This window comes from Cynara cardunculus (assembly GCF_001531365.2).
Source record: "Cynara cardunculus var. scolymus isolate 2C chromosome LG 12, CcrdV1, whole genome shotgun sequence".
NCBI classification, from domain to species: domain Eukaryota; kingdom Viridiplantae; phylum Streptophyta; class Magnoliopsida; order Asterales; family Asteraceae; genus Cynara; species Cynara cardunculus.
This window is the reverse complement of record NC_037539.1, coordinates 26996364-27007015: the sequence shown is the minus strand read 5'-3', so window position 1 is coordinate 27007015 and position 10652 is coordinate 26996364. Positions and strand designations below refer to the sequence as shown.

Sequence of the window (10652 nt, the reverse complement as noted above, 5' to 3'; positions counted from 1 at the left end):
AAGAAGGGAGTCGACTCATTCACGAGATATCAATAGTCATTGCATATCGAAGACTGCTCCTACGCTTCAGAAAAATATATTCAGGTAGCTCATGATGAGTTAATTTTTTTTTTGCCTTGATGTATTTCGATTCCAGTTTTGTAAGAATTTCATCGTCCAATGAAAATTTGGAAATGGATGTCTTTCTATTAGATTAGTCGATGTTCATCACAAATGTCTTTAGACTAGCATATGTTTGTTATTTCATTACTTAGGGGGAGATTGTTAAACCCCATAACTCATAATGTAAAAAGTAATGAAAAACAATAAGTGATGAAGAACCAGAAGACAGATGAAGACATCAAGGCAGTATCGGCTAAGTCTGGAGTACAACCAGAGGACCGATGGACAATCTGGGATGCGATGGAAAGATCACCCTTATCGATCCTCTGGTCATCAACACTTAGTGAATTCTCCAGCAAATCGTCTAGAAGTATACAATGAAGATCTAAAGATAAGGATGATTCATCACATCATGAATGACAGCTGGAGATGACATGTCAACAGCTAGATTTCTAGTTTATCTTTAATACTAAAGTTTATCCATAGAATAGATAAACGTTATCTGTTAATAGAAGATTAGCTAAAATGTCTCATTAGATAGTTATCTTCTTATTAGCTGATTAGTATAAATAGGTGATTAGATCTATTGTAAAAAGAGTCGCTTTTATGAGTTGCTTGAATAGCTTTATGTTCTTCTTATAATAAAGTGTGAAACCTTTGAAGCTCAAGACTGTTCTTAATTGTTATTAATTTCCTCTTGAGTATTCATAACTTTCTTCGTTAAATCACTATAATTTGGTTATTCTTAACTAAATTATTAGTGTTATTGAGAGATCTGGGATCAACAACAACCAGAGACTCTGATTTAACCATAGGGTCTCCATCGGTCTCTGATTTGAAGGCATCATTCCTTTCATCAGAAATATTACATGTACTGCTTTCGTACACTACGTTTTCAAAATCCTATCTTAAAACGACAGTTTTTCCATCAACTTTAACTCTTTTAAAATTTGCTTTTGGTTTCAGGAAAAAGTCAGATTTTTTAATGCATCCAAGTTTGAAAGTGGATTCAAGGGTAGATTTCTTTGTTTCGATGAAGGAGTCCAATTCATTGAATCCAATCCCTTAAGTGTCCGTTTGACCATTTAACTTTTCGTATACATTTTGGGCATCCATGTATTTCTTCATCTGAAGTTCATTGGTTTGAAGCTTCTGGTGAAGAACCTCCCTTTCTTTTTGAAAGAAATCTTTGAGAGCTACTGAGTTAAGTCTCTCTGCCTCAGATTCTTTTAAGGTCTTAGCTTTCTTTTCTAAGTCTTTGGTTATTCGCTTGTTTAATTCCAAAAGTTTTTCTTCTTCTAATTTTTTAAGAGTGGTGATGCGAGTCTTTTCCTTGATGAGTTCGGCTTTTTCTTTGGTTAGAATATCAGTCTCTCTTTTGTAGAAATTGACTTCTTTTTTCGCTTTAAGTCTTTCAGATTTTTCAAAATTTAATTTTTTGTTTAGTTTCAAGAAGTCCTCTGAAAGTTTTATTACCCTTAACTATAGCTTAGATGGAGCAGAGTTGGTTTCATCGAAAGTAGACTCACATACCTGATTATCAGAGTCAGAGGCGGATTATGCATTGAATGTGGCCATCAGACAGATGAGTGCTTTATCTTCTTCATTGGATCAAGAATGAAACACCCAATTTTCATTCTCAGCCATCAAGCTTCGCTCTCTTGGATTCTATTTATATTTATTCTTGTAGTAATCAGCATCCTTTACTAGTCATCCTCTGCATTCTTTGGAAAAATGACCGATTTTTCTGCACCTAAAGCAGCGGAGGTCATTTTTCCTTCCGTCTCTGTCTTCTTTCTTCTCCTCTCTTCTATCTTCTCTCTCTTCTCTTCCATCTCTTATGTCTTCCCTCTGATAGAATTTTGATGGCTTCTTTTCATAGGATGGTTGGTACTTCTCCCTTTTGAAGTCTCTTCGTTCATAGGGTCTTTTGATGAACTTCTTCTATAACTGTTTTGTAATCAAGGCCAGAGATTTAACAAAGGCTTTGATATCATCATCTGATTCGGATGTCTCGTCCTCAGATTCTGATTCTACCATCAGTGCTTTCTTTCCTTTCTTCTTGTGGTCTCTGGTGGAGGTCCTTGAAACATCCTTTTCTTCAGCAGCAAGAGCCAGGGGTCCACCGATGGACACTTTCTTCTTCATGATATCATTCTCTTGTGTAGCAAGCCTTCTGTATACGTCATGAAGTGACCAGCCGTCTAAGTCCTGATTTGCTTGAAGGGACATTGACAGCTGTGTCCATTCATCGCTGAGACTTTTAAGGAACAAAACATTATTTTCTTCCTTCGTCCTGGAGATATCGTTTCGACGACATTGATAAATCAATGTGTTGAAACGATCGTATGTCTTCTGAATCGGTTCATCTGGAAGAGCCTTGAAGTTGGTATATTCGTTGAGACATTGGGCTTTACGATTCTTCTTTGTTTTTGCTCCTCCTTCTAATTGGCTTGCCAGCTCATCCCATAGTTCCTTTGCTGTGGAACATGCATCAAGGGATTGGAAGATTTCATTGGGATTAGCCATGATGATTAGTCGTTTGGCCTTCTTGTCAGTCTCCACGCGCTCTATGTCTTCATCCCAATTCTTCTCATCATTGGGCATGTAATAGGCAGGAATTTCTACTGTGGTATTTGTTCCTGGGACTCTTGAAACAAGACTCTGTTGAACGTAGGGGCCCTCCATGACAGATCACAGAAGATTTTTGTCCTTTCCTTCCAGAAAGTTTACCATCCGTATCCTCCATTGTGGATACACTTCTCTTTGAAGAGTTGGAGGTTTTGTGAGGGAACCAACACTGTAAGCGAAATTTCAGTTGGCCATTTAAGATTTTGGAAGAGAAAACTTATGTTTTAGAGAAGATCTTTTTTGAAAAAAAAAGGCAAATTGAGAGATTTTAATTATCGTTTTGATTGAAAAAACAATCAACATGCTCTGATACCAATTGTTGATCCAAGATCTCTCAATAACACTAATAACTAAGTTAAGAATACCTAATTATAGTGTTTGGAAGAATAAAATGATGAACACTCAAGAACAATTGATGAGCATCAAATAATATACTTGAGTGTCAAAGGTTTCACTTTATTTCAATGATTGTGAAAAACGTAAAAGTGTCAAACATTACAATAGGCCTAACCACCTATTTATACTAGTAATCTAGCTAAGAAGATAACTATTTAGTGAGACTATTTAGCTAATCTTCTAAGAACAGATAAAGCTTATCTAAACATGGATAAACAATAAAACAAGACAAACTTTGTAGAATCCAGCTGTTGATTAGTAATCTCCAGCTGTCTTCCATGGGTCGTTAGTTCAACCTTATCTTCATATCTTCATCGCATGCCTCTGGTTGAACTAGTGAGGAAAACTCCAAGTGTTCATACCCAAAGGGGTTATGAAAATGCAATTTCCATCGCATCTCTGGTCAGTTCATCGACCCTCTGTTTGTTCTTTAGACTTAGTCATTTTGCCTTGAAGTCTTCCATCGGCCTTCTGGTTCTTCATCATTTGTTTGTCTTCATTACTTCCATACATAAGACTTATGGGGTCTAACATGAGGACTCCACATCCCACCAATATAAGGCATTAGATTTCAGCATAGATACCACAAATCTAACCTTAACTTCTTTAGAACACCTACTAGTGTTGAATATTGACTCAATCTCTTTTATCCAGCACATTTCTTTTACTAGATCTCTTTCTCCTGAAAAGGTTGGAGGTTTACATGTCAAGAACATTTTTATGTCTCCTCCCCGGTTATTGCTGCCTGCTGAAGGAGCTGGAGGATTAATTCCAACTCACTCAGTTTCTACTCTAGTTGGCAATCCCATAATGAATATCAAAGTTTCCCTCAGTTTTCCCATTTCTTTTGCTAGAACGTCTCTAGTTATAAACTCAGGTTGCTGCCTTTGCTCCTGATGTGTTTTCCCAGAAATAGATTCCCCTTGATCCGAAAGAATCTCGGCCTGACTCCTTTCCGGAATCTGACTCCTTCCTCGCCCTCTACTTCTGGTTCTACCCCGACCCTACTCCCCGAAGCATAAGTTGGAGGATTAACAGGAGACTCCTCCTTTTCTTCAGATGCAGGGTGGGCAATTCTCTCTGATCTTCGTGATCGACTAGATATCTGCAGATAATTTAGTGATAAATATCACGTATTCACATTCCCAAATATAATATGGTATCCGAGTATAGGTATGTACCTATAAATTCATAATTACATACTTCCCTCTTTAACCTATTATATTTTATTCCCAGTGATACTAATCATGTCCGGGACCCTTAACATGCAAATGATAGTTTAAGTCTAGGCATCATGTTTTGAATACCTAAATCTCTTAAACTAAGGCTCTGATACCACTTCTGTAACACCCCCAAACACCACATTTGCATATAACACATATTTCATTACATAGATATACATTTTTACACCACAATGTGTAACACCCCCAAATCCGCACATTGCATATTGCACATAAATCATCCATAGAATACATGTTTTCCCCACATAGGTCCATAAAACAAGAGACTATGCTATAAAATGTACAACTCAAAAATTCCAAAAGTACATGCTCTTCTATAATATCCATTCTCCAAAACTCATTCAGATATGAGCTTTATAATTCTAAGCACATAGGGAAGTAATCATACAATATTATTTCACTATTATCGTTACCTGCACACATATTTGAAAACACAAAATGAGGGTTAGACATGAATGTCTAGTGAGGTTCCCTTTTTATGTAATGCAAGGTGAGAATCACCAAATCATTTAAACCATTTCACATAAAGAGAATTAAAATCACATTCTATTTGAGTCCATCAGACCTCTGGTTCCAAAGACCACACTTAAAAAATATTTCAACTCATAAGAGGACCAAAGCTCCTTTGGTTCCTCTACCAGAGCTTCTTGTTAAAATAACCAAAGCCTCTTACTTAAATAAAATTCCCAAAAATGTTCATCGATCAACATCATAGATATTAACATAGTTTTTCCAAGGATAAAATTATGTTTTAAAAATATCATGTAGGACCAGAGCCTCTGGTTCTACTAGCCAGAGCCTCTGGTTCTACTAGCCAGAGCTTCTGTATCTTCATGCAAGACCAACCAGAGCCTCTGGTTCAACCCGTATAGGCCAACCAGATCCCCTTTGGTCTGTTTTTATAAGAAAAGTTTCTAAGTACAAAATTTTCACGAATACAGAGCCTCTGATTTAACTAAAACTTTGTAAAAGACTTGTAAAATTTTCAAACTATCATCCAGAACCCTCTGGTTCTATATTGAGGAACAACCAGAGCTCCTCTGGTTCCTTACAAGGAATAACCAGAGCCCCTCTGGTTCCTCATAAAATGAACATTCCATTCCAAAACATTTTTAACCAATACCAATGGCCGTAGGACAAGTTTTCCCCTTCTCAATAACGTCAATACTATTATTTCTAATAAGAACAACATCTTTGAGTTCTCAAATCATAAAGAAGTAAGGCCTCAAATCTATTGTATTCTTAAAAGACATAATAGTAAGAGCTATAATATTCGCACACAATTGCCACCCTTATATCCAAAAGTACCTCTCTTCTTGATATGCAACCCTTATTCCAAAAGACACCTCTCCTTGATATGCCACCCTTATTCCAAAAGACACCTCTCCTTGATATGCCWCCCTTATTCCAAAAGACACCTCTCCTTGATATGTTACCCTTATTCCAAGAAACACCTCTCCTTGATATGCCACCCTTATTCCAAAAGACACATCTCCTTTGTTAAACCGCATAATTCATAATGTAAAAAGTAATGAAAAACAATAAGTGATGAAGAACCAGAAGACCGATGAAGACATCAAGACAGAAACGGCTAAGTCTGGAGTACAACCAGAGGACTGATGGACGACCTGGGATGCGATGGAAAGAGCATCCTCATCGATCCTTTGGTCATAAACACTTTGAGAATTCTCCAGCAAATCATCTAGAAACATACGATGAAGACTTAAAGATAAGGATGATTCATCACATCATGAATGACAGCTGGAGATGACAAGTCGACAGCTAGATTTCAAGTTTATCTCTAATATTAAAGCTTATCTATAGATTAGATAAACGTTATCTGTTAATAAAAGATTAGCTTAAAAAGTCTCATTATATAGTTATCTTCTCATTAGCTAATTAGTATAAATAGGTGATTAGGCCTATTGTAAAAAGTCGCTTTTACATTTTTATTATTTATAAAGTGAAATCTTTGACGCTCAAGATTGTTCTTAATTGTTTATATTTCTTTCTTGAGTGTTTATCACTTTGTTCATCAAATCACTATAATTTGGTTATTATTAACTAGATTATTAGTGTTATTGAGAGATCTAGGATCAACAATTGGCATCAGAGCCGATTGATTGATTTTTCAATCAAAACGATCAAACATAAATCTCTCAATTTTTGACCTTCTCTCTCGTCAAAACACAAATTGTTAGGACTGAAAATCAGTATTAAATTGTATTCGCCTTGAAAGTTAAATATTTTCTATAATTGTAAAATTCATCATGCTTGGCTTTTCTTAGACAGGTTTGACTTTGACTATGTTTAGAAGTTTGACCCTATAAATAGGGTAAGTCTTTGTAATCTTTGTAAGAGGAGCTCATTGTAATATTCATGATACGTAAAGAGAGTTGCCACATTTGAAGATTGTTGACTTTCTCTCTCTATTCTCATCTCATATGTCTTCTTGAATGTTTATCAAATCTGCCATTGATTCATAGAAGAACGCTTGAAGATTGATCGTAGGGACACACAATTGGTATCAAATCTACAAATTGAAGAGCTGTAAATCTTAAGGTCATGCCGATATGTACTATGGAGGCGAAGCAGTCCAGTACCTTCACCAAGATACATATTGTTGCGGAAATACCTGCCAAGTTCTTCAGCCTGCTTCTGCCCCGCATGTGTAAGAACGCCTCCATATTTAAGAACCATGAGCGCTTCTATGGGGCGTTCTTCTTCAGTATCAGCCTTTGCAGCTTTAACCCACTTAAGTGGCTTAAGTTGAACTTTCCGATAAATGCCAGAAAAATGACCACCCTCTTCAAGAACTGCTTTAACTTGACGGAGCTTTTCCACATGTTCAATGTCTTCTGCTTCATTATCACTTCCTGGACTAGGTCTAGTACGAGGTACTAATATCCTTGTAGCATCTAACAAGTCCTGCAATTGGACTGCACTTTTGAGTTTTGTCTCAGCTCTTGGTTGGCCGCCATTGTATTTTAGCATTATATTCAACAATTTTTCCTCAGTGACCTTCAACTTCACCTTTTGCTTTGGAGTTCTATCACCATGACGAATAATAGCAATCACACAACGTAGCTCCTCGGCCTGACCAAATGAGCCAATGATCCCACTTCCCTGACGTCTTAGCCCCTCAAAAGTTTGAGCTGGTTCATTGACCTTCCAAGGCAAAATTGGTGGAATTGTTGTTGAAAGATGGGGAGCTTTTGCATCTAAAAACATCTTCCTCAACACACAAGCAACATCATCATAATATTTGTAGGAGTTTTTGACAAAGCTCCATCCATTCACATCACAAACGTATGAACGACTTTCACAGCACAAGAGATCAAACCCACAGACCCCTTGCCTAAATGCAATGCAAACTTCTCTTGCCATTTGTTTCTCATTAGGAGTAAGAAGCACTGGATACCTGACTTCTTTGCCATCTGGATTTCTCATAACTACATCAACAACTGGAGACTTCCTTGCCTCAGTGTGAACTACACAAATTTATCAGACTCAATATGTGATAAAAAAGACTTGAAGGGGGGACATATATCCATCTGATATTACCATTCTTTAGAGAGTTATAAAACTAGATAAGGGCATGAGGTCTTGGTATGACATCCCATTTACTATTGCAGAATCACTCCTGGCTGATGAAGAAATTACAATATCTATAGGACCAACCTTTAATAGATCAACTTTACCCAGAATAGACACCCTGAAAATTTATGGTCGAGCGAAGGATGAATTTGGTTAGAAGGAGAAGATGGATGTTGTACTGGATATGGAGGCTCGTGTGCTTGGGAGCAGCTCCTAGGTTGCAGGATCTGGGAAGAAACGTCGTACTTGTCAAGCAGCACCTATTGAGGAGCAGGTGGTTGCAGATGGACTCAACCTTCTGTCAAAGTTATACACGCTTTGTGAGCCACAAGGATGTTTAAATGTGGATGAAGTAAAAGTAGAGATTAGCAAGTTGAAGTATAAGCAGTTTTTGTTGGATACTCGAAGACATCCGCTGCATACAGGGTCTACAATAAACGGACCAAAATCATCAATGAAAGCGTGAATATATCTTTTGATGAAGTCATTGATGAGGCTTCTGAACATTTCAGTTCAGGACCCGTGCTTTACCGAGTGTGGTTTCTAAACACTCAGTTTAGAACCCGTGCTTAAAATGTTTCAATTNCGTGCTTTACCGAGTGTGGTTTCTAAACACTCAGTTTAGAACCCGTGCTTAAAATGTTTCAATTTTTTAATTCTTTTGAGCTTAACTGAATCATTACTTAAATCTGTTTTCTAGGGGGAGTCTCTAGAAATTTTCAATAAATGTTTTTGGAAAATGATTTTTTTTTGGTAACGAGTACATTTTCCTGAACAGGTATTTCCTGATATTTTACATGCGTAATTTCTCGTCGTACATAACTCCAATACCTGTTTCAACTATTCTTCAAACTGTTATTTTCACGTCTCTTATAAGATAATCATTTTTCGATGATAATACACTCGTTTGTATTCAAAGTTTTGTTTTCTGATATTTTTTTACTTTGACTGATATACATTCATTTTTTTATCAGAATCTGTAAACTCGTTCTTACAGATCTTCATTCATTTCTCTCATACATATCGAATAATCGGATCATTGTTGCATCATTCTTTCGTTAATTGTGCTTAAAGCCAAATTTCTTGATCGATTTTTTATTTGATCATTGTGCTCTAAAGAAATAATATTTTGATCAACCATTGTGATCAACTGAGCATACTTTTTTAGGAGGGACTGAGTGCTTATCAGAAATACCTCTATGGAATGTCAAAACTGACAGACCTACCCAAGAGGATAACCATATCTGAGTGAGCTTAAATACAAAAAGGGTTTATGTGCTGAGACTAAAATGAAAAAGAGAGGGGTAGTTGTTGTGAGCAAAAAGAATTGACGAGAGTTGTGTCAGGATTAAAAGAAAATGAAAATCCTGTTCCAAACTTATATAATCCGAGCATACCACATAATCTATTAGTTCTCGATTTTTGGAGAGTAATATTGAAAAAGGCAAAGCCCAGGCCAATTCTTGTCACAACCCCACCAGCTACTCATTTATCTCTCAACAGACAAGTGTTTCAATAACACTTGGGGCACGTAGCTCATTATCTATCAATTTCTCATTCGGAGAAAGTTGATATTGAATTAGAAGGATATATGTCCCCCCTCCAAGTCTTTTTGATCACATATTGAGTCTGATAAATTTGTGTAGTTCACACGATTTATCTTTTTGAGCCTAAAAAAAGCATACGTTGCTTTATTTTTATACACTACACAGATTTAGCATTTTATATGTTAATTTGCCAAAACATTCATAGATATGCTATTTTTTAGCTATCAATGATTGAATGGAAGACCTGGTGAGATGAGCATCAAAAAGTCTCATATATACAGTACATCTGTTGTACTGAGTATATCTGTTATACTCACAGGCCAATCTTTTTRTAAGATTGAAAACAATTTCATTCGTTGAAATTGGTTGTTACCTTCCCATTCCCTTAATCTGAAAAGCTTAAATAAGTGGATTTGCAAAGATCTACTTAAAATTTCATGAATTGACGGTTTACGCGGAAGATTTCATTCGTCTTATGTATGATGAAATGATTCTCATTTCATCATAAGGGGGAGTATGTAATAATGAATGAAATATTCATTTCCGAACTTTTTAAAGGGAATCTGATGCAAAGATCAAGGAGGAGTAACTTCGAAATTGGCAAAAGACTCAAAAGAAGTGCGACTGGAGATAATTACAGAAAGATTATTCATGTGGTACAACGACTGAGAGATGTTGAATGTGAATATCATCTTTACAACAGTTTATTGAAGATTCTTTGAAGATCAAATCTTGTACATTGTTTCTGTTGATTACTGTTCTACATTGTCAAAAGAGAAGATCATCACGATTTTACATTCGAGGGGGAGAATGCTAGAAAATCTTTCTCAACAGTTGATTGCTTGAAGATTTTAAGTTGAAGATTTCTTTTGAAGATGACATAYTGTGCTTAAAGATTCAAAGTTCAAACAGGACTCAAAGCGCAAAATTTCTTTTAAGTCTTAATACAAAGCGGGAGAATGTTAGGACTGAAAATCAGTATTAAATTGTATTCGTCTTGAAAGTTAAATATTGTCTATAATTGTAAAAGTCATCGTGTTTGACTTTTCTTAGACAGGTTTGACTTTGACTATGTTTAGAAGTTTGACCCTATAAATAGGGTAAGTCTTTGTAATCTTTGTAAGAGGAGCTCATTGTA

General features: G+C 36.2%; 1 protein-coding gene across 1 annotated transcript; it reads right to left on the bottom strand.

Moving 5' to 3' along the window:
- Positions 1 to 6833: 6833 nt before the first annotated feature.
- Positions 6834 to 7820, bottom strand: LOC112523807 (inositol hexakisphosphate and diphosphoinositol-pentakisphosphate kinase VIP1-like). Its single transcript, XM_025133482.1, has one exon. The coding sequence runs from the start codon at positions 7818 to 7820 to the stop codon at positions 6834 to 6836; it is 987 nt and encodes a 328-aa protein (XP_024989250.1).
- Between the last annotated feature and the right edge of the window lie 2832 nt (positions 7821 to 10652).